At 41.8% G+C, this 26847-nt stretch overlaps 1 protein-coding gene across 1 annotated transcript; it reads right to left on the bottom strand.

Moving 5' to 3' along the window:
- Positions 1–307: 307 nt before the first annotated feature.
- LOC121645167 (immunoglobulin lambda-1 light chain-like) lies at positions 308–26847 on the bottom strand. Its single transcript, XM_041993578.1, has 5 exons — positions 26629–26847; positions 26216–26536; positions 2559–2627; positions 986–1285; positions 308–862 (listed from the first exon to the last, which is right to left on the bottom strand). Exons 1-5 carry the CDS (start codon positions 26669–26671, stop codon positions 549–551), a joined length of 1047 nt encoding a protein of 348 aa, XP_041849512.1. The 5' UTR covers positions 26672–26847; the 3' UTR covers positions 308–548.

Genomic DNA, 26847 nt, shown 5'->3' with positions numbered 1-26847 from the left:
TCTCTGCTCTGCTGTTTGTTCATGTGTGGAAACAACAGTGTCATCAGCGTAGAGTTTTACATCCTCACTGTCACATGTTTCCTACACAAGCTAAATGATCAGAGGACACACACCCCATGACATGCTGGTTTCCATAGAAACACTTCATCTTAATACTGAATCAAAATGGCTTCCTTCTTCTTCCTGTTTATATATTTTTATGATGTGAAACTCGTTGAGGTTGGAAGAGAAAGAAACTTACAACCACAGTCTAACGGTTGTCAACATACCGAACCTGTAAACAAGCAGAGAAACAAACACCAACAACCCTGTTTTACACTTTATTGAGATTATCTGAGTGAATAAATGTGGAGAACCTACCACACTGTGCAGATACAGGAGATTACAAAGAAAAACAAGATAAATGCTGAAATATCTACAAGGCAGCTAATAATTCAGCTTCATTTAGTTTCTAACATGTCATATCTAACATTTGTGAATCCTGATCAAAGTGATGAATGAGATGAATTGATGAGATTTGATGCAGAGAAAAGTCCAGCAGAAAACAGTCAGTCAGCATGTGTGCAGTTGGTGGACGGTCCCTTGTTTCTGAGGATCATCAGCAGAGAGAGTCCACAGCAGTACACCAGACTCTTCACTATCAGCACTGTGGACAGCAGCAAGAGCAGCTTCACCCTCAACTCAGACTGGAAGGACACCGACAGCTTCACAGGGTGGAGAACAGGAACAGAGGTTGCAGCTGGATCAGATGGTGGAAATATTTCTTCCTGCAGGAGTGGAGGAGTTGTTGCATGAACTGGTGGAGGAGAAGCAGGTGGAGGAGAAGCAGGTGGAGGCGGTGGTGGAGGAGAAGCAGGAACCTCTGGAAGAGAAAAATGTTGGAGTTACAGTGAGAAATGTCAGTCCTCTGCTTCTCTGCTCTCTTTGACAGCGTCTCCACATGAAGCTGAATCTCTGCTGAACACAGTCTCCAAGCCTTCATTACCTTGTTGTGTTTGGGCCTCCACTGTTCCCCCCTCATGCTTGACGTAGCAGATGTATTTATATCTGCTGAGAGCATCACCATCAACCACTCTGATGACGGCGGATTGTTTGGACCCTCTGAACTGTCCCTCAGCAGGGAGCAGCTCCTCCAGAGAGCCGTCCTCCTTCTGTCTTTTCCAGGAGAACTGGACCAGAGGAGGAAACATGGCTGAGGCCAGACACAGCAGGGAGCTCTTCCCCTCCTGGTGGACGTTGGATTCAATGGGGCAGACGTTCACCACGGGCTTCACCATCTGCTCCTCTGAAGTTTGACAGCACAAAGTTCACTACATACACTGGATTCAGTTTCATATCACACACACTCATCACCTCATGGCAGCAGGTGGACCACGTGGAAATCTTCTTTAGAAAGTCAATAAAATGATTTAATAACATGTTTATGTTTTTATTGATTATATTTAAATGAACCCTTTCATGGATGAATTTTTAAATAAAAATGCTTCATGTTTTTAAGTTAGAATATTTTACAGATGTAAACAGTGATACTTTATTTCTTCATCATATTTTACTTTTTATTTATTTTATTTACTTTATCTGTTGTCTAAAATATGTAGATCATAATATTTATTATATAATACATTTTCTCTTCCTTTTTATTACTAAAGCAAATTTACAGTGTATGAAAATACAAATATACCGTCGTTACCCATGAATTTCAAATAGACGTCCACTGTAGTGGACACTACACATGAAATAGTTAGAATATGATTGAAAACTATTTATAGTTTAATATTTAAAATTTTCAATAACTTTTTTAACCAGCAAGTTGTCTAATGTGTTAGAAAATGAAGAAATCTGATTTAAATTGTTTAATTAATTAACTTTACTAATGAAACACAAACAGTAAATTATAAATCTATTATATGAATCATTATAGATTAAATAAAATAAAAAAAAATAATTCTGTATTTTTTATTTCTGTATTTATGTCTGCTTCAGTGTTTTTATTCTTATGTCCAACATGGAATTAAAGTTCATGTAACATTAAACTGTTACTTCACATGTACATAGAAATTTAGCTGACAATTTTGCACATAAATTTATCAAAATGTAGATTTTTATTCCACTTTCATGTTTGTTTTAGTTTTTTTAAAAACACAGATTTGTTCACACGTTAAACATTTAACCTTTTAATTTCTTAAAACACATTTTTCAAGTGACAATTAATTTGGTTTAGTCCTCGACAGAAAATTTAAACTTTTTTAAATAAACAAAACTCTCTTTTTCCCCAAAAAACCAGCAGATGTCAGAGAATTACTGAGAAGATGAAAAAGTAAATGTTTGTATCATGACTAATATTTGCAGAAATAAAGAATAAGTTTAGTAGTTCAGTGAGATTTGAACATGTTTTCAGGAATTATTGAGCTTTTCTTCTGTAACAATGGCTGCATGATGAATTCTCTACTAATGATGAAAAAACTAACATGTAAAGCCTGAAGCAGCAGAAACTGACTTTAAACACATTTTAACTTCTACAAGAAAACAAGTGAAGGAAAAGAAATGTTTGTTCTTACCTGTTACATACAGTTTAGTCCCAGAACCAAAGATGAGGTACCACACATCGTATCCATATATATCCACCACACAGTGAGAAAGACTCGTACAAAAACCTGTCTGCTGGTGAACGTGTCAGCTGAGGTGAAGGAGTTCAAATGATGAAGCAGGATCATATTTCAGCTCCATGATGTGTTTCTCTAATGTTCATATCAACATGACTGTCTCTTCTTCTCTTCTCTTTTAGCCACACTAGCAGCATGGCTCTGATGTTAATGTCAGTCTGTTGGTCAGTCCACTACTTTAGTCCAGGTGGACTGGATCTGGACTAAAGGATGGAGGGATGGATTGACATGAAACCTCTAACAGACATTCTTGGTCCTCAGAGGATTAACTTCATGAAGGGACTTTGTTGGTTCTGACTTTTTATCTAGCGCCACCATCAGGTGGACATTTGTGGCTCAGACTGAAAAATCTCATTGGACGGATTGTCTGGTTCAGACGTTCATGTTCCCCTCAGGATGAACTGGAATATCTTTTCCGACTTGGAATATAACTCTTTGTTCACAACTTAAAATGGATAAGCACACAAATGTTGCCCAGGCAACAATACCTGGAAACAACCCAGTAAATCCTGGTTTCATAATATGTATCACAGCTAAAGATCAGCTAACAACTAACAGCTAACAGCTAACGCTGCTGACGTTGTTCTCTGAGAACACTTCGTGAGTATTTTAAGTGTGTAAATGATTAATGATAAATGGTGTGACCAGTGGGATGTTGTGAATAAACATCTCCACATATGCTTCTAAACACTTTGAAAATTACACTAGTTTGTATTAATTGTGTCACCTTTATATAATTAGCCTTGCTGCTGCTAATTTCCTGTTTTATTTAGTAGAGTTCATCTTTCTATGTTTTCTTTACTTCCTGTTCTTCACACATCTGAGGTCTCATTTATAAAGCTGGCGTAGGTACAAAAACCGGCGTACACCAAGTATAGCCAACTTTGGAGATTTATAAAAATGAGACTTGGCAGGAAAATGTTTCTAACTGCACAGCAACTCTGGCCCTCCCATACATACAGAATCTAGAGAAACTGGAAACTGCAACACCACCGGCACAGAATACAATTGAGGAAATGCTGAGAAATGTGAGACATTTGTGGTACTGACCAAAAGCGAAGTCATTTCCTACTTTCATCTATTCTTGGTAAACCATCACCACCACCATGTAAGCCGGCTGGCCAGAGTGTCTCTGAAACAGTGACGGAGATAAAGAAGTGGAAAAACTTAAACCACCTTAGACAAAAGACAAAACGAAGAATCTAAAAATAAGACTTAGTTAAACAAACTTTTGTTTGGTGTCTGTCCCTGTTACTCCACAGCTCAGTGGGACAATTTGTGATAACAGCATTGAAAAGTCACCAGACCCAACGGGCAGCCCAAGAGACAACAAAACTAAACATTTAACAAACCAAAAGCACATTTTTAGCTGAAGCTGAGCTGCAAGCACTTACTGGTAGCATAGAAAAGCAGCAAAACTAGCAGTAGAGCAAGCAGCAAAATGTTTGCAAAATTATTCTGCGACCCCCTAAGATTAATCATTACAAGGAGCTCAAGCTGTCAGGTGTCAAGATCGGGAGACACAAGACAACTCAGAGACCCGAAAACAACAAAGTACAACAAGACCCTGTTCCCTCTGACACTGAAGTTGCTCCAGGGCTCTATGGTGGTGTGGTGGCCTCACAGCAAGGAGGATGCTGGTTGCAGCCTGAGGGGAGGCCTTTCTTTGTGGAGTTTGCATGTCCCCATGTTTGCGTGGTTTCTCTCAAGGTTTTCACCATCAACCATCATTTTAATGGTGGCAACCCTTTTTTGTGTTTGACTGAAACTTGGCAACAGCCAAATAACTACGTCTCTCTGAATGAAGCTAACTCGCCTGGGTTAACATGACTCTGGCCCGGGAGGAGGTCTTGCACTGTTCTCCCGCGAGAAGTGGAGAATCTCGTCTGTCTCTGTCCCGGCCTCCCTCTCCTTTGAGTCTGTGGTCTCAGTGGCCCTGTTCCCACAACTGTGGCAGCAGTGGCCCTGTTCCCACAACTGTGGCAGCAGTTTACCGTCCACTTCAGCCTAATAAGGAGTTCATAAATGAATTTATTGTGTTTCTGGCTGAGCTCTCTTTACTCTTACCCAATATAATAATTCTCTGTGATTTTAATATACACATGGACAATGTAAATAATACTCTCACCAGGGATTTTACACTTTGTCTTAGCAGTCTTGGCTTGTAACAGTTTACTACCGTTCCAACTCATTCAAAAGGACATACTCTCGTTTTAATTTGTTGTTCAGGTGTAATTCCCACAGGTTGCAAAGTTGATGTACTTCCCTTCTCTGATCACATGTTAATTTCTTTTGATGTTAATCTGGTTCTCTCAAAACACAAGCCCTCTCGTGATATATTTTTTCGCAATATTAAGGACATTAACCTGGACACTCTTTCAATCGGTATTAACTCTCTACCCCACCCTGAAATTCTCTTCAGCCCTGACGAACTTGTTTCATATTACAACAATAATCTCCAGAATCTTCTCAACAACCTAGCTCCCCTGAAAACCAGATCTGTCACTTTCATTTGCTCTTCACCCTGGTTTACCCCAGCCCTCACACAACTCGAAGCCAAAGGACGCCAGCTGGAACGCCTCTTCAGGAAATCTGGTTTAACTGTTCATCAGCAAATGTATCAAAACCATATGACCTACTACAAGGACTGCTGCAAACCCACCAAATCCACCTACTATGCCAGTTTAATCAGTTCCAATGAAGGTAACACCAAAGCCCTATTCTCTGTTCTGAAAACCATCACCCAACCACCTGACTCTCTTCCTCCACACATAGCCTCCTCTGCATTCTGTAACAGCTTGATTTCATTCTTCACCTCCAAAATTCAGAATATTCATCAACAGCTCGTTCCTACAGGAAGATCTCCTACAATCCATCACCAATATTTCCATCTCTGCCTCCTTCCCTCTCCCTTTCTGCTTTTACTCTTCCCCCTGTCTCTGCCATTTCCAAATTAATAGGAAAATCCAAATCATCCACATGTTGATTAGACCCCCTCCCAACCATCCTTGTCAAAGCATCTGCTGTGGAAGTAATTTTAATGCATATGGTAATCGATCATATTTACTCATATAACAATCACAAGTGGAATCATTCTTTTATTCATATGATACATTTATTCATTTATTATCCTATATTACATTTTATAATGTGTATTTCCTTATACAGAACATTGAAGTTATTATTCTCCTGTTGTGTTCTTGTGTGAGGTCAGGCTGACCACTTTCCTTCCAGACTCGTGATATGGGGAAAGGTTGAGACTGATGGGCAGTGGCTAGACATGAACAGTTGTTTAGAAAATATCAGCCTGTTTGGGCGAAACAATAAGGGAACGGCGCCTCACAGTCTCTCCTTCCTTTTATCAGTTCAGAGACTGGCCTTCAGCTTGGATCAGGTTGAATAAAACTGATTCCTAAAATGTAACAAGTCAGAGTCCTCTTGTTTGCCTCCGGAGTTAACAAGACAGCTCTCGCAAAGTTGCAAGTATGGACTATATTTTTCTTATACTTCTCCTGTAATAAACTTCATATACTCTTACTCGTTCGGGACTCTTGGTAATTCTTCTACAACACCGCGTCCTCACTGGCACCTCTAATTACCCACATCATTCATGCCTCCCTCACCACTGGACTGGTTCCTTTACTGTTAAAAACATCTGCCATTACCCCTACACTTAAGAAACCTGGTTTGGATCCAAACAATCTCAACAACCTCCATCCCATTTCCAATCTCCCATTTATTTAAAAAATCCTGGAAAAAGCAGTTGCCTTTCTGCTCCAAGCCCATTTATCCCACAAAAATCTGTATGAACATTTTCAATCTGGTTTCCGCCCACTCCACAGCACAGAATCCCCATTACTTAAAATCACTAATGACCTCCTCCTGGCAGCTGATTCCCGTCTCTTATCTATTCTCATCCTCCTTGATCTGAGTGCGGCCTTTGACGTCATTTCCCACTCCATCCTCCTGGCTAGACTCTCCTCCATCGGCATCAACCACACCCCCCTCAGCTGGTTCAAATCATACCTCTCTGGCCGCACTCAGTTCATCCAGTTGAAAACATTTACTTTCCAGTCACTCCCAGTCACCACTGGTGTGACCAGGGATCTGTCCTGGGGCCCCTGCTGTTTATCATCTACCTCCTCCCCCTCGTTATATTTTTTAGAAACACCACATACATTTTCATTGCTATGCGGATGACACCCAGCTCTACCTCTCCACCAAGCCTAACTCTACTCTCCCACTATCCTCCCTCACAGATTGTCTTCAAGAGATTGAGTCCTGGTTCACCTCAAACGTTCTTAAATTAAACAGCAGCAAAACAGAAATGTTATTAGTAGGCACCAAATCCACTCTCTCTCCAAATCTGACAGTTTCTCCATTTCCATTGATGAATCTTCCATTTCACCCTCCCCTCAGGTAAAGAGTCTGGGTGTCATCCTCGACAGCACTCTGTCTTTTACATGACATACCAATAACATAACCAGGTCAGCATATTTTCACCTTCACAATATCAAACGCTTCTGCCCCTTTCCCTCACCCCTCACACCGCCGCCATACTCGTTCACAGTCTTGTCACCTCCCGTCTCGACTACTGTAACCCCCTTCTGTTCGGTCTTTCCCAAAAAACACTTCATAAATTTCAGCTGGTTCACAATGCAGCAGCCCGGGTCATCACAAGAACCTCATCCACCCATCACATCACCCCTGTTCTGCAGCAGCTCCATTGGCTCCCCGTCACCTACCGCATCCACTAAAAAATCCTGCTGTTCACCTACAAGGCCATCCATAACCTCGCTCCTCCCTACCTTTCTGATCTCCTCCATGTCTCCATACCAGTCCATTCCCTCAGATCCTCCTCCTCCATCCACCTCACCATCCCCCCAGCCTGCCTTGTTACCATGGGGAGCAGAGCTTTCAGCTGCTCTGCTCCTCATCTCTGGAACTCCCTCCCCCCAGACCTCCGTAACTCTGATTCTATACAACTGTTCAAATCCAAACTCAAAACACATCTTTTTAAACTGGCATACTCACTGTAATATTTCACACTGCTTTTATTATTGTTTTATGCATCCTTTAATTTATAAGTGTATTTATTGATTTGTTTTATTCTCGTGTTTTATCCTGTGAAGTGACCTTGAGTATCAAGAAAGGCGCCCACAAATAAAATGTATTATTATTATTATTATTATTATTATTATTGAGTGATATGGGTGTTGTGGAGAAAGCAATGGACAGGCTGGAAGGGGCTGACTCGGGGTTTGATCACCAAGTTCACACGGGGTGCTGGCCAGAGCACTTCTTCACCCACCGTTGCCAGCAGGTGTGGAGGCGGGCCCGCCAGGCTCTTCTAACTACTTCTGCTGTCTATTCCAGGACCGCTAACAGGCGACGGACTCCTGCTTCTGACTACCGGGTTGGCCAGGAGGTGTGGCTGTCCACAAAGGATCTCCCTCTGCATGTGGAAAGCCGTAAGCTGGCTCCATGCTTTATTGATCCTTTCCCTATTTTAACCTGGTGGCTGTTCATCTTAGTCTTCCCAGGACTCTTAGAATACATCCCACCTTCCATGTCTCCCGGATCAAGCCTGTCGCTACTTCTCACCTGGTTCCCGCCTCTGCGCCCCCTCCTCCCGCCCGGTTCGCTGATGGGGGTCCGGTCTACACTGTGCGGCGCCTCCTCCTCTCCTGGCGCCATGGCCGTGGGTTGCAGTATCTGGTGGACTGGGAAGGTTAAGGGCCGGAGGAGTGCTCTTGGATTCCCTCCCGTTTCATTGTGGATCGTACGTTGGTCCGGGATTTCCATCGCTCTGATCCTGCCATGCCTGGTGGTCCGTCCGGTGCTGGACCTTGGGGGGGGGGGGGGGTACTGTCATGTTTGCTGCTCTGCTGGGCCTCCAGTCCCTCATCAAGCTCATCTGCTCCACCTGTGGCACCCCTGATTACCACATTACCTACACCTTTGCTCTGCCCAACTTAAACCCTCTCTCGTTCATGTTTCCCTGCCAGATGGTCATTTACCTTCCCTGTGAGATATCCTGCAGTAATTCCTTGTCTTGTTCTAGATCTCTGTTGCCGACCTTGCCACCGCACCTGGACTCCCTGTTGCCTGATCCCCTGCCGGACTTACCTGATCTCTGCCTATCTAGAATTGACCTCTTTCTGGACCGACCACCTCTTTCTGCCTAGCCCCACTTCCCGAACCTGGTTGCTGTGCCTGCCGTCAACCTGCTCCCTTCCTGCCTCTACTCTTCAGCGCCAAATAAACTGTTCAAACTCATCACCGTGTGTGAGCTGAATTTCCGGGTCTTCCTGAGATGATCTTTACACATTCAGTACAGAGTTTACAGTCTGGTCAAGTCACCATCAATAATAACAATAGCACTTCCAGTAACGGAACTTGCAAAGCGCTCTTATTGTGAAGGTCTACATTTGCTACTTCCAGTAACGCGTTAAAATTGCTTTGCAAGTTTGCAGATTAAACACTACACTCTCACTATTGTACTGAACCCAGACTATGCATAAACATACATAACTCTATGAACAGAACACATTTACATCCAGTCCAGATTATGTAGAGTAGAATAATCTGTTATGTTAATTAATCTGTGCATGTTAGTAGAGGAATGTCTACCTTTTAATAAAGCTTGTTTCGTCAGGAGAATTATTAGAGGGGTTATTTTTTCTATCCTTCTGGCCAAAGCTTTGCTGATTATTTTCAAGATACATTTATAAATGAAATTGGACGGTAACTGGATGGAAGTGTCGGGTCTTTTCCTGCTTTTAATAGTAGAGTAATATTAGCTAGGCTCATATTTGGAGGTATTTTTTTGTTTTTTTCTTTATTTCTAATATCATATTGTAGAAAGTGGGTGCCAGCATTGTCCAGAATTCTTTGTAGAATTCTGCTGGGTAACCATCTCGACCTGGAGCTTTATTGTTGGGCATATGCTGGAGAGCTTCAAGGAGTTCGCCAACTGAAAGAGGTGAATCCAAGGTTATTTAATTTTGATGTTTTAATAATAGAAGATTGATGTTATTTAAAAAAAATCATCAGTATAATATAATATCTGTTGTAGTTAGTTGTGATGTATATAATGTTTTATAGAATTCTTTGAAAGTGTTATTTATCTTGTCAGGGTCGTGGCTGATGTTTCCTTCTGGATCTTTGACAGAGGAGATGGTTGTTTTCTCCTTGGTTTTAACTCATTAGCCAGCAACCTTCCAGATTTGTTTAAATTTGCAATGTTCAAAGTTCTCCAAGCGAAGTCTTTGCACCAAGAATTGTGTCTTTTTTATCTCTTATTTTGTTAAGTTCAAGTTTAGATTTCCTTATAGGCAGGGTGCGATTTGTGAAAAAAAAAACAGCAGGAGGGATAATTCTAAACATTTTGAGCAACATTTTGATAATTTTGAGAAAAATTACCACAACAGCGGACCAACAGTATAACAGGATAAAAATGTTTGTTTCTCCTGTAGGCTATATAACTACGGCGGTAGGGTCTCTTTTTTTTAAAACTAGAACTTAACCCCTGCATTTGCAGAAATATTTGCTCATTATTTTGAACTTAAATTTGTGCCAAATAAAAATAAGTGAAGTTAATTTTTTAAAGTCCTTATATAAACTTAAAATAAAAATATGGCAATGTCTACCATAATGTGCTGTCAAAGTGTTATTTTTTTTTCTTTTGTGGTTAATTGGGTAGCCGATACATTGCTACAAAAACAGTCTGCTCTGATAAAGCATCTCGGCCTTTTTTACTGCTTTCCGGTTGGTGGATCAATAGCAGCGTGGTGTCACTGCTTCAACCACACCTCCGCAAATTTGCGGGCCGGGAAGGAGGCACCATTTGGTCCATTTACAGCAATGAAAAGCAGATTGTTCAGTGTGGACACATTGATTCTGTTTCTGCCACTGGTAAGAATGCGGTTCATCACACTGACACCTCGTTCACACTCGGCTGTGGACACTGGGAGCGTGGAGACAACAGTCAGGAGACATCTTTCTGCTTGTTCTCTCCTGTGAGACAGTGACTCCTTCAGGAGTATGGGACTGGTTGTGGTCTCAATCGCAAAAGTTTTGTGGATGGCGGGAAGTTTCTCATCACATAGAGGATGCGCTCATCTTCATCAGAGAGCCTGTTCGATGGACTAAGAGCCGCAGCAGCAGAGATTATGCAGACATTCTGCGCTTAGTGTTGTCAGCCAGGGAGACAGGAAGTTGCACACGAAACTCCTCTGCTTTGCGAAGCCTCCACCACCTGGCTGAGACACACTGACCCCCTTGAATTATGCTAAATTTTCTATTTCCTCCCTCGTGCGTTTTGTGTTCACGCGTTGACACGCTGTGTCACGCCCGCCTCTGACTCGCTTTCACAGCCCAACCAGAGTGAACACGGATCCCCGGGCTGGACCAAGATGGCGGCTTGAGCGGACGCTCTTTTTCAACCTGTCGCGCCAAACTCTCTAAAATAGTATGGAAAAGTTTTAGTTAGACGCTACTTTGCAGGTATAAACTAAAAAGGAAGCATTTTCGACGATCCAATGTTTTCTCGAGACAGGAAAAGAGTCTCTAAAGAGAGCAAAAACCCGGCTACTAGCAACAGAACTGTTGATGCGGGCGCGGGACACGACTACACCAAAATGGCTAATGCTAAACAAGACATAATATTCTCGGGTGAAGAAGACTTCCCACCCCTGCCTCTTTCACCCGAAGGGACCCCATGTAAAGAACCAGCGCACAAAAAAGCTCTACTCACAACGCTAAAAGGTGAGGGGAAAAGCGGCAACGGTCGTGATAAAGACGTCATTGATGTTCTATCAAATCTGATTATTACCCGCTTTGACGCCATGGAGAAACTGGTTAATGATAACTCGCTAAAAATTGAGGGCCTCAAGAAATCGGTCGACTTTGCCTTTCAAGAAATTAAAGATGTAAAGAAAAGGGTCGATGTAATTGAAAACAAGACAAACAAAGATGCCGCTATCGTTGTCCGACTGCAGGAAAGACTCGTTGAGTCTGAACGCTACTCAAGACGGTGGAATTTGAAACTGTACGGTGTACCAGAGACGGTACCCAAAGAAAATGTGAAAAAAGAAACAATCTGAATTTGCCAAACTATTTTTCCGGAAGGAAAACAGAAACTGCCTGACATGATTGATACTGTACACCGTTTAGGAAGGCTGAAGGACAATGAGATCAAACCGAGAGGGATCATTCTCCAGTTTTCGTCCAGAACCTACAGAGACTCCGTGTGGAAAGCCGCGAAAAATAACGCCTTTCCGAAGGAACGCCATCTTCGCTTCACAGAGGACCTGTGCGGCGGACCGGGAAACCAGAGCAGTGCTTTGGCCACGGATCCAGGCAGCGAGAAGAGAGGGGAAGATCGCCTACTACGTGGGTGCTCGTGCCTATATCGACGGTAAAGAAGTTGGTCTTCCTGGGGAATGAGAACTACCCGCCTTTGGTAATAGCTCAACCTTTTTATTTTTTTTTTATTTTTTTTTTTTTTAACTTGTCCTGTCCAGCATCATAGCAAGCAAAATGATAATCTGGTTGCTGTATCGTGCTGAACAAATTTGCTCTGCCAAGGGGAGGCCTATGGGTAAGGCTCCTCTTGATAATCTGATTCATTTATTTATTTATTTACTTTGAATCACGGAATCTATGTAATCTTTGCTGGACCTGACCGGAGGGGACAGAAAAAGATGGAAAATAGCAAAAATAGCAAAAGGGAAAGAAGAAAGGAGATCAGACAGAAGGACGACCCTTCAATCCATACCATCACCAGACAACAAACTGTTAAACCTGTACATGAACACACCAAAAAAAATTTCCTACAACTTTTACAAAAGCAGAAACACACACACAGAAAAAAAAAAATAAATAAATAAAAAACAGGGCAGCCTGTCATTAAGAGTTTTTAAATAATAACCAAATCAAAAAGACATAACAGCGACCAGATACTGACTCACAGAAAAAAAAAGAAGAAAATTTAATAATTATCGCTTTGTATTAAAACCCACTAGACAACTCAGTGACTGTGTCAGCATGCAGAGCATGAGAAACATGGAGTGATCAGTGATGAAGAATGGTGAGTGAGATCATGCAAATGCGACCACGCCCCCACGGAGGCCAGAGGCAGACCAGGGCCTGGGCCAGGCCCTCAGCAGTAGACCCGGAGCACCAATCCAAGCCACCCCACCACCAAGACGACTCCAGCCCCACCCGAAGGGCGACAGAGAAGAGCCCCAGCAAGAGCCCCCCACAGTCTCGGGGCACAGGTCCCAGTGGGCCAAGATCAGCAGCCACCGGCCCCGCCGGGGACCGGCCACCCAGGGCAGCCCAAGCGAAGGGCCCAGGGCCCCAGGAGCCCAGAGGCGGCCGCCCCACCCCCCAAAGGCAGAGGGCCCGCAACATGCTCAGGAGGACCAGGCCCCCCCCAGACAGCCACCCGGCGCAAGCCAGCACACACCCCGATGTTCCAGCCGCACACCCCGGGAACCAGGGTGCTATCGGCCCCCTCCCCCCACTCCCCACCTACTTCAATCTGTACCCCATATAACCCCATACTCACACCCTCCCCCGTGCCGCACCCACAATCACTCACCACCACACAGTCACGCCACACACAACCCACCCACCGTGCCCCATGGGGGACACCCCAGGCGGACCAGCAGACAGCGAGCCCCAAGCACCCCCCCTTGACCCAACCCCCACAGAGCCAGCAGCCCACCAGTGCAGCTACCCCGGTACCCGGCCCCGGGGCAACCACCCCCACCGCCCGCCCCCCAGCCACACACAGGGGGAGCAGGGGTGTGAGAGGTCCCCAGTACCCTCCCCCTCCCCGCTCCTGACTGTTTATGTAGTGTGTGTTGTGTGCAATTAAAATTGAGGGGCAGTGACTGCAATGAGCTGGGAGCCGGGCCACCTACAGTAGTAGCGGTTTAAAAGTTCCCATCCAAGCTGAAAGCCAGCCGAATACCTGCTGGCTTCCAGCCCAGTTCCATTCCAGTTCCAGCCAGCTGCCTTCCAACTTCCAGCCGCCAGAGAGGCCCCCTCCTTCTCCTGGGAGTGTCGATGTTTTAATCAAACTCCACCCATTCCTTGTAATATAGGGTAGACCCAGAAGATGGCGCTTCTCTCACAGACTTCTCATCGCCCGTAGTCTGTCAGATTTTATCTGAATTTACACTGACCGGCAGAGGCGCCACTCAAAGCACCTCTGATGGCCAGTCACAATTCATAAAAATGCATAAAACTTAATACATAATCATCGTTTGACGTGGAATGTGAAATTGTAACATGCATGTGCGCTGCCAATTGTTTTATTCAGAAATGAATGCTAGTAGGTTAATAAAACCTTTCAAATACTGGATCACAGCCCCTAGCTCTATTCTCAATAGGATGTATTTATCATACTGATTAATCTTTTAATATTAGCATTATTAACATAGACAAATCAGATTTGGATCAAGCAACACAGAATCTGTTTGAGGTAGCTAGGAAGGGTTATTTTATTCTCATATTATTTATTTCACCTCCATAAGAAGACAGGGCGACAGATAAAAGCCCCACGCAGGATCGGAGATAATTTCTTCCACTTCAATGTGTCTAATCGCGGGGGGACATCCAACACTCGCTGTGCTGCGACTTCCTGCTCGCCGGGAATCCCGATTACGTCACCCCTCCAGGTGGGCTATTCCCCGACACGCTCTGATTACCATTCCAAAAGGTACTGTATGCAGCCCCCAACTTGAACATGCGCCTTCTTCAACATTCGCACTTGCTCCAGAAAATTACCATCTCTTAGGCTCCTCCACCACCACTTTGACTGTGGATTGATACGTAAATGAGCCGCAATGAGGCAGCTGAACAAGTGACCCAGTTTTGTGATTGTTGCACATTGGGTAAGAGTGGTAGTCAAACGAGTCCAGTTTGTGTTGTCATGCTACCAGAAATTCAGTAGGCTAGTCGGTCCTAATGCAGTGAATTTCCATGTTAATGTTGCCAAATTCAATAGCATAGCAAGAGATGAAAAAAGAAACAACGATATTTCTTCAACATGTTAACCAAAATATTTACCTCTTAAAGCATAAACCAAGTATTTACAACAAGCAATGTGCTTTTTAACGTTAACGTGTGCCATAGCCTACTGCACCGCTGTTCCTCCTTCCAAGTCTTCTTTTTTATTATATTGTTGTTTTATCATCTGAATATTACGGAAGCGTCCAGCTGCCACAGCCATGAAAAAAATATCGAAGCAGTTTCTCGTTATAACGAGATAGATTCTCGTTATAACGAGATATAAATCACGTTTTAACGAGATGTATTTATCTCGTTATAACGAGAATCTTTCTCGTTATAACGAGATAAGTTAAAAATGTATTTATCTCGTTATAACGTGATAAGTTTATTATAAGAACATAGCCTGTACTGTATGCAGATGTTGTTACGACCTATATTGGAGCAAAATACATTTCATGGAAAATATACTCATCAAGCAGAAACTTTTCAGTTCTTTTTGACAATGATTAATTGTTCTACTCTGGTTTATTGCTGTACAGAAATGTGGGACAGTTATGAGAAACACGTAGGTCACCTGCCTGCGCACAGTGAGACGGTGGGTGCCTGTGTGTCTGAATTGCCACAGAGCAGGCTTCCCCAACTTGGGACCTCTTGAGCCAGTGTCCGGCAGGTTTTCAGTATGTCCATACTGCAGCATACCTGACTCAAATAATGGGTCGTTAACAGGCTGGTGCAGACCTTATTCTTGCACACAAGACCGTTATAAGCAACACGGTGCGTCACCTGCCTGCACGCAGTGCGACGGTGCGTGCATGTGTCTGAGTGACAATAGGGTGTGCGCGCTGCTTTCAGTTAATAATATGTTGTCTCCTGACAATAAAAATGAAAATTATAAAGGCTATATGCACCGCTGGGACTGGGAGAAATAAGTTGCCGACATAAAGACGTGGTCCTGTCTACTTAAAGAGTGCAACGTCAACAAGTGTCCTCCAAGCTTCATCAAATCTCTCCAATGAAGTAAAACTTAATCCCATGTAGTAAATTAGGAATTTCTCTGGAAATAATAAACCACACTGAAAACCTTCAGGACACTGGCTCAAGAGGTCCCAGGTTGGGGATGCCTGCTCTGTGGCAATTCAGACACACACAGGCACGCACCGTGTCACTGTGCGCAGGCAGGTGACCTACGTGTTTCTCATAACTGTCCCACATTTCTGTACAACAATAAACCAGAGTAGAACAATTAATCATTGTCACAAAGAACTGAAAAGTTTCTGCTTGATGAATATATTTTCCATGAAATGTATTTTGCTCCAATATAGGTCGTAACAACATCTGCATACAGTACTATGTTCTTATAATAAACTTATCACGTTATAACGAGATAAATACATTTTTAACTTATCTCGTTATAACGAGAAAGATTCTCGTTATAACGAGATAAATACATCTCGTTAAAACGTGATTTATATCTCGTTATAACGAGAATCTATCTCGTTATAACGAGAAACTGCTTCGATATTTTTTTCATGGCTGTGGCAGCTGGACGCTTCCGTAGAATATACTACAACAACACAGAGAAAATATATGAAAGTTTATTTTACGCTGGTATTTGCGCAGCAGAGTTTTCTGCCGCCGGATTTGTAGTCCAGGAACGGAGAACACAGCTGCTGCCAGGAAAGGTGGATTACATTTTGTTAAAGCACAGCAATCTCCGAGTAGCCTATTATAACCTCTCAGTGGCAAAATAAAACACACTGGTCTGGTTTAGTCTTCACTCTGAAATGGTTCAGTCAGAGGAATATAAAGCTGTTTTAAAAATGTTGAGCAAGCTTAAAATAAACATTCATAGGCTATCTATGTGTTTTAGATTAACACAATGATAAAACAACAATAGGCTATAATGGAAAAGAAGACTTGAAAGCAGGAGCAGCGGTGCAGCATGGCAATGATGCGTTAATGGCTCGGGTCGCGGGTTAAACATCAGTCTGGTTCGGATTTAAATGGAATAAATACATTGGTGACGAGTCGGGTTCGGGAGTCATTCTAACGGGTTAGAGCAGGTATGCATAGCAAAACGGAACCGTGCAGGACTCTGCTCTAAGCAGTTCGGACTTGGTTGACCTGGAACCATTTGACAATAAAATCTGGAGCCATCCTGCAACGCGCTCGCTTAGGCGTCCAGTTAAACCGTGTTTATTCAACCAGTCCCTACTTCATTGCATTCATTCTTTCCTCATAGCCTACGTGCACATTTTTTTCAAGATTGTTTATGTCAGTTTTGTTTTGGAAAATGAAAAAGGAGTCTTTGCGCAGAACTTATAACATTATTCTAATCTTGCCACTTGCCTATTTTATTATTGTGTATTTTTGTAATAACATGTAAATTCACTGCATAGGAACCAACTAGTCTACTGAATTTTGTGTGACAACACTAACAGAACTGTTTTGACAATGCAACAATTACAAAACTGCGGCTCATTTACTTATCAATCCATAGTCAAAGTGGTGGTGGAGGAGCCTTGGAGATGGTAATTTTATGGAGCAAGTGCGAATGTTGAGGAATTTAGCCTTTGTTCAAGTTGTGGGCTGCATATATGCAGCCCACAACTTGGTATACCTTTCAGAATGATAATAAACAGAACAAGACACACCAAACCAGGAGCTAAGACCACCGAAGTTCAGCATCATGCTTATCTATCTTTGGCGTTTTTACACCAACATTTTTATACACTGGATAATGATAATAATTATCGATTAAAGTCACGGATAAAACTGCTGTTGTTAAAACACACCCATCTCTTACAAAATCTAAAATGTAAAACAAAAAAAACAACAAACAAAAAATCTGGATCACTGTAGAAATATCTTTATTCATTGCTGATCATCTGGCCATTGAAGCGTTTTTATTTGGAATTGGGAACAAATATTTTCCACCCTGTTATATTCTGTTCCACTCTGTTGTGTTCCATTCCACCCTGTTAGTAAGGTGTTTTTTAATTTTTTTTTACTAAAAACATTGAGGACTGTGAATCTTGTTGCACCATATTAGGAAGTGAGGAACATTAAATTGATTTTGCTTTTCTGTTCCCAGGTCAAAAGGAATGTAATTATCTCTCATTTGAAATACTTGATTATGCTTTCCTTCTTGCCTTTGTGGAAACAGAAACGTGATAATCTCTCACTTGAAAGCAAGCTGGGCGTACAATAGTGTGATGACGATGAAAACTCACATGACCAATGCTCAATAAAGGGTACATGAAAATGTGAGAAATGGTCAAAAGCACAAATACCGTTTGTGGTGAGTGAAACTATACAGCACAGTCCACAAGGCTCTTTCCAAGCACACTCCTCCCCCCAAGGAGTATGCTTGAACAGCTAACGGCAGGTAATGGCTGTGTTTACAAATGTAAAGGTGCTAATTGTTGGCCATTGAATTGTTAATTTCAAACCGGGCAGCCTTTTGGTTGTACTCTGGGCATGGTAGAGGGGTAAGAAATCTCTGGGTTTTCTAGTGTTAAACACTGGAAGCGCCGCCAGCGGTCTTTTGATGACCGCCAGTCACGCTACCATGCTTATAGTGTATTAAAAACTAAACGGCTGAACCTGGTATTTTAGGACTTTTATTATATAGTTGTTGTCTATAGTTTTACCTGCTTACTTGTTTGGAAAAGTAAACACATCAATATTTACGAGCAGTTTAGCACGTCTAAACTTCCACAGAGCCGCTCAGGGAGACTCTTTCTCAGCCAAACTGTCGTATATCACGGCTATGGAGTTGTAATAAATGGCCGCCCTACTCTGCTTCTGATTGGCTGTAAGATCACAAACCCTGTGTGCTGATAGGCTGCTGGTTCCTGTCATTCCTACCAGCCTTTGCGCATGTGCCTGCTTCAGACAGCGGGCAGGCAGCTGTCCCACCGCTGAGACACAGTTGTATGACGTTTTATCACGTTTTATCACTAGATCGCTATGAATAAAATCCAGGGACACTTCATTTCACAGTATAAACCATTTATTTACTTATCTACTTAGGATAATAGCACTTTGAGGCCTAATTCAGAATATAGGTTGGGCTGGGTCCGGACTTTTGTGATCCCTGCTTTACACATTATCAGTATTATGTTATTTTTACCTGCCGATATTACGTTATGATTTTGTCAATATTCAGTTATGCAGCAGCTGTATCAACCCCCACTGTGAATAACTTACGTTGCAGTCAAATGACCGCTGGCAGCGCTCCTCGGGATGTTTAGAAAGCTCGCTGCTAGTGACATTCACCACTTAGCCGACTTGAGGAGGTTGTGCTTTGCCTCATAACACCATTAGCTACACATGTCGGCTTTTTTGATACATTTATTTGACGCCATTTTCAAATCAAATCATTTTTTAAATGTTGGCAAAAATGCAACAAATGAGCGACACAGCTCATTATAAACTGTTTAGAGAGCAGCAAGATCAAATCACTGCTCCTCCCCGTGGACAAAAGAGGGATTGCAGCTGTTTTTTTACTTGGGCTGCTTAGGGGGCAGAGCCTCGCTGACGACGTCATTGCGGGGGATTACATTACCCCCACAGACCTGTGAAGGATCGGCCAAGGATCAGTCAAGGACCAGTCAAGGACCAGTCAAGAACCAGTCAAGGACCCATCATGGAAACAGGGGAACTTTTAAACCGCTACTACTGTAAGTGGCCCCGCCCGCCATGCCCCGCATGCCATGCCCCCCAGGTGTTGTTTGTGTGTTGTGTTTCTTGTGTTTTGGTGTCTCGGTGCAATTAAAACTGAGAGGCGAGTCGCCACGGGGGGGACCCAAGGAGACCATTGAATGGTCTCCTCCGTTCCACCCCGCATGGCTCCACTCCTCCCAACTCCCTACGTGTGTGTGTGTGAGACAGAGAGAGCGGGAAGTGAGAGGGGTCCGGGGATGCCACCCTCCCACACCCCTAACGGGGAAGGAGAGGATGGGGACAGACCAATGGCCCACCACCCCCAGGCCCGCCCAGCCCCCCCCCCACATGCGCACTTAACCCCACCCCAACCACACACCCACACTCACTAGCTCAACCTTTTTAGACTGATGGAGCATCTGAGTTCCTGAGGAAGACAGAACACCTGTCCTAATGCCATTAATATCCGTTAACCTGCATTTGCAGTTATAACTGTGAGTTCTTAATGTGTTAATGCTATTTTGGCAGCTAAGAATTGAGTTCTGACTGAGTTATATTTGCACTTTTTTCTGTTGTTAAGCTACACTTACAGTTTTTATTTTATTTTATTTTTTTTATTTTATAAGTAGCGTGAAGTTGGTTTACAATGGGGTTTTTCTACTTTGTTTGTAAACACTGGCGCATGGCTTGGAAGTAACACAGCACACTCCTTTATCTTCTCAGGTTTTCCTTTCTCTAACCTGTCTTTATCTTTAGGTTCCTTGAATGCCAGGGGGTTAAAAAATGCCACAAAACGTAAAGCCTTGTTTCTTTTTTCTAAACAGCTAAATACAGACTTTTTTTTCTTTCAAGAATCACATTCTACAAGTAATGACACAAACTTCGGGAGATCTCAATGGGGTGATAATACACTGCTCACAAAAATTAAAGGAGCACTTTAAAGAAACACATTAGATACATCAGATCTCAATATGAAGTTGGATATCTATACAAATAACGACAGGGCAATGTCTTAGGAACAAAAGGATGCCAAGTCTTTTAATGGAAATAAAAGTTTTCAGCCTACAGAGGGCTCAATTGTGTAGACACCCTAAAATCAGAGTGAAATGAAGATGTGGCAGGCTAGTCCATATTTTCAAAAACTTAGTTTCTGCAACTCAAAATGCTTTTCAGTATCTTGTGTGGCCCCCACGAGCTTGTATGCATGCTTGACAACGTCGCGGCATGCTCCTAATGAGACGACGGATGGTGTCTTGTGGCATTTCCTCCCAGATCTGTGTGAGGGCATCCCTGAGCTGTTGTACAGTCTGAGGAGCAACTTGGCGGCGCCTAATGGATCGAAACATAATGTCCCACACATGTTCTATTGGGTTTAAGTCAGGGGGTCGTGAAGGCCATTCAATTGTTTCAATTCCTTCATCCTCCAGGTACTGCCTGCATACTCTTGCCACATGAGGCCGGGCATTGTCGTGCATTAGGAGGAAACCAGGACCTACTGCACCAGCGTAGGGTCTGACAATGGGTTGAAGGATTTCATCTCGATACCTTATGGCAGTCAGAGAACCATTTCCTAGGCAGTAGAGGTCTGTGCGTCCCTCCATGGATATGCCTCCCCAGACTATCACTGACCCACCACCAAACCTGTCATGTTGAACGACGTTGCAGGCAGCATAACGTTCTCCTTGTCTTCTCCAGACTCTTTCACGTCTATCACAGGTGCTCAGGGTGAACCTGCTCTCGTCTGTGAAAAGTACAGGGCGCCAGTGGCGGACTTGCCAATTCTGGTGTTCTTCAGCAAATGCCAGTCGAGCTCCACGGTGCTGGGCAGTGAGCACAGGGCCCACTACAGGACGTCGGGCCCTCAGGCCACCTTCATGAAGTCTGTTCCTGATTGTTTGGGTAGAGACATTCACACCAGTGGCCCTCTGGAGGTTATTCTGTAGGGCACGAGCAGTGCTCAGCCTGTGCCGCCTTGCACAAAGGAGCAGGTATCGGTCTTGCTGATGGCTTGAGGACCTTCTACGGCCCTGTCCAGCTCTCCGAGAATAACCACCGGTCTCCTGAAATCTCCTCCATGTTCTGGAGATTGTGCTGGGAGACACATTAAACCTTCTTGCTGCAGCACGTGTGGATGTGCCATCCTGGAGAAGTTGGACAACCTGTGCAACTTCTGTAGGGTTAAGGAATCACCTCATACTGCCAGTAGAGATGATTACTCAAGCCAAAACCAGCACGAGTGAAAAATCAGCCAAAAAAGATCAAGAGGGAGAAACTTGAAATGACCTCCACATGTAAAACCAGTCCTGTTTTGAGGGTTTTCTGATTGTTGCCACTGTGGTGCACCTGTTGTTAATTCCATGAACACCAATACAGCTGAAAGTGATTAACGATGCCCTCAGCTGCTTAACCAACCAGAAAATTATCAGACAGGTTTAACTGATTTCATGCCAGGCCCAATAAAAAAAGTGTTCCTTTAATTTTTGTGAGCAGTGTATATATCCTTCACATGGAAGTCAGCATTCAGCTTGCACTCTTACAGTTAAAAACAAATTTGGAGGTGACATCCTCGTGAACAATTGTGATAGTCAGGGACATTTTGTGTCTATGATAATATCCATTTATAAAAAGATCTTTATTACCCTTAACTTATATGGTTACAACTCAAAACGTGAAAACTCTCAACTTCTTTCTCTGATTGAGAATTATATAATTGATGGTCTAAACAAATTTCCTAATGCAATTATTATAATAGGAGGAGATTTTAATATGGTATTAGACAATCAGTTGGATAAATGGCCACCACGAGCTCTTACTTCCAATAGTCACTTAAGTTTATTTATGCAGAGATATAACTTGAAAGATGTCTGGAGAGAAAAATTCCCTTCAGACTCAGTTTTTACTTGGAGTAATAATGATGGATCCAAGCAGTCTCGTATTGATTACTGGTTGGTGTCTGATTGTCTTGATGCAAATGCTATTGAAGTTAACATACTTCCTACCCCACTCACAGATCATAAAGCATCTACATTTCTATAAAACTATCTGAAAACGAATCCCAAAACAAGAAAGCCTACTGGATTCTAAACAATTCATTGCTTAAACTAGACATAGTACAACAAAAGATTTCTGAAACAGTCTCTTACTTTTTTAATCTTGCTAAAGAAGAAAACTGCTATGGTAAATACTGGGAACTTTTCAAATTTGAAATTTCCAAATTTCTCAGAAAATTCAGTTCTGATTTACATAAAGCAAAGAAAGCTGAAGAAAATAAAATAATTTCTGACATTATGAGAATGTCCAAAGAAAATACTACAGACTTGTCAGATGATGACAAAATTAGTTTAGCCTCTTTACAAAACAAATTAGATGGTATTTATAAGAATAGGGCTGAAGGAGCCTTCGTACGATCAAGATTTAAATGGTTGGAAGAGGGTGAATGTAATTCCTCCTATTTCTTTCAATTGGAAAAACATCGTGCCAAGACAAATACTCTGCAGCAGTTAAATATAGAAGGCCAGGTAACCGCTGACCCCCAAATTATCGCAAATTATGTTAGCTCTTTTTATAGCAAACTATATACATTCAATGAACCTAATGAAAGCGCTGAACAATTTTTGAGCTTTGAAACACAGAAAATACAGACTTCTGAACGTAAAATGTGTGACTCTCCCCTTTCAATTAATGAAATACTTTCTTCTATAAACCATTTGAAAAACAATAAATCCTGTGGGTCAGACGGGTTAACTGGGGAATTTTATAAACAATTTAGTGACAAAATTGCTCCCTTTCTAACTCATGTATTTTTAGAGAGCATAGAAAAAGGCTTCCTTCCTTCAACTTTAAACCAAGGGGTAATTACCCTTATACCTAAACCCAAGAAAGACATACTTCTTATTGACAATTGGCGCCCTATATGTCTCTTAAATAATGACTATAAGATCTTTGCATCAGTTTTTGCAAAAAGGCTTAAATCAGTCTTAAATTCAATTATTGGAGAAACACAATCAGGATTCATGCAAAATAGACACATCTCTAAAAATATTTGTCTTGTTCTTGATATACTGGATTACTCACACTTGGTTGCTGATAACAGTCTTATACTCTTTCTAGATTTTTACAAAGCGTTTGATTCTGTTAATCACAACTTTATCTTCAGCTGTCTTCATAAATTTGGTTTTGGCTCTTTATTCTGTAATACCATCAAAACATTGTATAAAAATGCTAACTGCTCAGTCAAATTGAAAAATGGTACCTCCCCTAGATTCAGTCTTAATAGAGGGATCAGGCAGGGGTGCCCAATTTCACAATATCTTTTCCTATTAGCCACTCAAACCCTTGCTGACTATATCTCTATAAATCAATTAAAAGGTATTTTAGCTTCCGGTAAAGAAATTCTAATCAGTCAATTAGCTGATGATACTACCCTTTTTTTAAGAGACAGCAGTCAAGTTTCTTGTGCTCTAAACCTAATCCAGACTTTCTCTCATGTCTCGGGACTTCACCTTAATGTTAAAAAATGTGAACTACTCCCTGTTAAAGACTGTGTTTTGAGATCCGTCTGTGACATTCCTGTTAAAGAGAGTGTAACATACCTGGGCATTGTTATTTCCAAGAATGATTTAGAAAGATGCTCGTTAAACTTTGCTCCCTTAATTGATAAAACCAAAAAACGCTTTAACCAATGGCTTCAAAGAGACTTAAGTCTGAGAGGTAGGGTACTACTTTCCAAAGCGGAAGGAATTTCACGGCTTACTTATTCTGCTTTATCTCTGCATCTAGACACTCAGACTCTTAAATCTATTGACCAAATGTTGTTTAACTTCATCTGGAAAAACCGTATTCATTATTTAAGAAAATATGTGGTAATGAACTCCTATGAAAAAGGAGGTTTAAATTTTCTTGATTTTACAACTCTAAATAATACATTCAAAATAAATTGGATCAAATCATATTTAAAAAATCCGTTGTCCATTTGGAATATTTTTCCTTTTCACATTTTTTCAAGTGTGGGTGGGCTCAGCTTTCTTCTCCTTTGCAATTATAATGTTGAGAAAATTCCAGTAAAACTCTCTGCTTTTCACAGACAGATGCTTCTTTCATGGGCACTGATTTATAAACACAATTTCTCCCCTCATAATTTTTATATTTGGAATAACAAATACATACTTTACAAAAACAAATCGTTATTTTATCATAATTGGTTCAACAATAATATCTTACTGGTGGGACAGCTCTTTAACAAGAATGGACATTTACTTAGATATGAAGAGTTCAACCTTAAGTATAACCTGGCTGTACCTCCGAAAGAGTATGCTATTGTTTTTGATGCTGTTACTAAGGAAATCTGTGAACTCTTTAAGAATACTGTAACTGATGAAGATGTGTCCTTGTTAACTGTAACTGACACCACTGTTGGGAAAACCTGTTTCAATTTTGCTCGGAAGTCATACGTGCCCTGTTTCAACAAGATGTAATCTCTGCACCTTCTGCTCTTTTATTGAAAAAATTTTGTTCCTGACTCACAATGGAAAAATGTTTGGACATTGCATCAGAAGCTGTTAACAATAAGATGAGAGATGTCTCTTTTAAACTTTTGCATAGAATTTATCCTACTAATCAGTACATGGTAAGATATATTAAAACAATTGATCCCAACTGTACGCTATGCAAAGAACACCCAGAAACAATCAGTCACTTATTTTGGAACTGTGATATCACAAAAAAATTTGGGAAAAAATGTACACATTTCATTAGATGTAATATTGACACCAAATTTCTGCTAAAATTCGAATATATCATATTTGGTTTTCATGGGAAAAACATGGACTCAAACAAAAGAGTAGCAATTAATCTACTTATTACATTTAGCAAATTTCATATTCATAAATCAAAATTTTTAACATCCCTACCTTTTTTCCCTGTATTAATTAAAGAAATCAAACTTTATCTATGCACTATATCTAAAAGCTTAAACAAAAAAGCTATAAATACATATGAAAGCTGTCGGTCCTTGAATGTTTTTAATTTATGATAATGTATTTTTTGTCATTGGTAATACATGTACCACCCCTTGGCATTGTCTTTGTTAATGTTCTTTGTGTTTTGTTCTATATGTTCTATCTTTGTACTTGTAAACAAAGAAATTTTCACAATAAAAAAAAAAAAAAAAAAAACACGGATCCCCTGTATTTTGGTTGTTTATGATTACAATGTGTCATGGTTTATGGTTTCGGTTCTGACTTTGTGTTTAGTTTTGGTCATGTTTCTAGTTTTTGTTCTTGAGTTTTTAATCTTCAGGGCTTAGTTTTGTGTTTCTTTGTTTTTTGTTCCTTAGTGCACCTTGTCTGATTACTCATGCATGTCATCTGTTTTTAACCCTACGTACATACATATCGGTGCATCCTCTCACACACCTAAACAGGAATTAAAGTCATTTTTACTCTGGCAACACAGTGGTAGAATGAAACTTTGGTGGTTTATTTGGAATGTTGGCTGTTCTATTGTTAAAAAATATAAAGATAGTAACCAAAGATGCTGAAAATGGATTGATTTGGTTGATGGTGTGTTGAGGTTTCATTTCATCATTTAACACTGCAGATATCTGAAATCTTCACAGAGTTGATGGTTTGAGAAAATTCTGCTAATAAGTAAAAGAAGAATAAAATGTTAAATCCATAAAGACAGCAGTAAAGAAGAAACTCCCTCAGCTCAGTGTGTTTGTGACTCTGTCTGAGATGGAGGTGAAATATGTGAACCTGGGCTGTGCTTTACTGCTCTCTTCCTGCCACTAACACTGTTTGACATCTGCTCATCTGAAGGTTTTTGTACAGGCTGCAGGGATCATTTCTCACTGTGGAGACCAGATTTTTTCCTACAGCTACAGTAGTAGGTGGTTGAATGATCCGGTTTAACTTTCTCTATCAGCAACTCACAGCCGTTCTGAGTATTTACAGCCCAAAAATCATGTTTCTGAGGATGATTGGAATCTTTTCCAACATAACCATTAACTTTATCAATATAAAGAATCAACCTGAATTGTTCTGTCTTCTGGTACCAGTATACCGAGTCATTTGAATCACACAGGTGAATATTTCCACATCTGAAGGAGACACTTTGACCAACTCTCCTGGTCAATGTTAAATCATCCTGAATCAGCTCTGCTGCCATGGCAACCAGCGCTGTAGAGACACAGCCAGACAGATGAAGGTTAGTATGACAGTGTTTGTTCCAGGTGGAGTTTGTTGGCTCCTGATTGGCTGGAAACACTCACCTGAACACAGCCAGCACAGAGCAGCAGCTGGGAGGAAAAGCATTGTGTGCAGTGGTGTTTCCTCTGGTGAACCTGGGGAGAAGTGGTGCTCTGATGCAGCTGAGGCCAAACAAGGACGAGCTGTGAGATCAGAGCAGGACCACGTGCTTTCTAACAGGTCCTCAAAGCTCCCATCAGCCCCTGCGGCCCACAGATCAGACTGCTGCTGCTGATTGACAG

This window comes from Melanotaenia boesemani, chromosome 8 (assembly GCF_017639745.1).
Source record: "Melanotaenia boesemani isolate fMelBoe1 chromosome 8, fMelBoe1.pri, whole genome shotgun sequence".
In the NCBI taxonomy this organism is placed as follows: Eukaryota; Metazoa; Chordata; class Actinopteri; order Atheriniformes; family Melanotaeniidae; genus Melanotaenia; species Melanotaenia boesemani.
Note: the sequence above shows the minus strand (reverse complement) of the source record. Positions and strands in the feature narration are given on the sequence as shown.

Bases quoted from the DNA above. Each gene is read 5' to 3' on its own strand.
- LOC121645167 (XM_041993578.1), bottom strand. From the start codon at position 26,671: ATGCTTTTCCTCCCAGCTGCTGCTCTGTGCTGGCTGTGTTCAG. The intron at 1,286-2,558 runs GTAAGAACAAAC...GTCAAACTTCAG, and splicing joins GACTAAACTGTATGTAACAG to AGGAGCAGATGGTGAAGCCC. The intron at 863-985 runs GTAATGAAGGCT...TTTCTCTTCCAG, and splicing joins GGAGGCCCAAACACAACAAG to AGGTTCCTGCTTCTCCTCCA.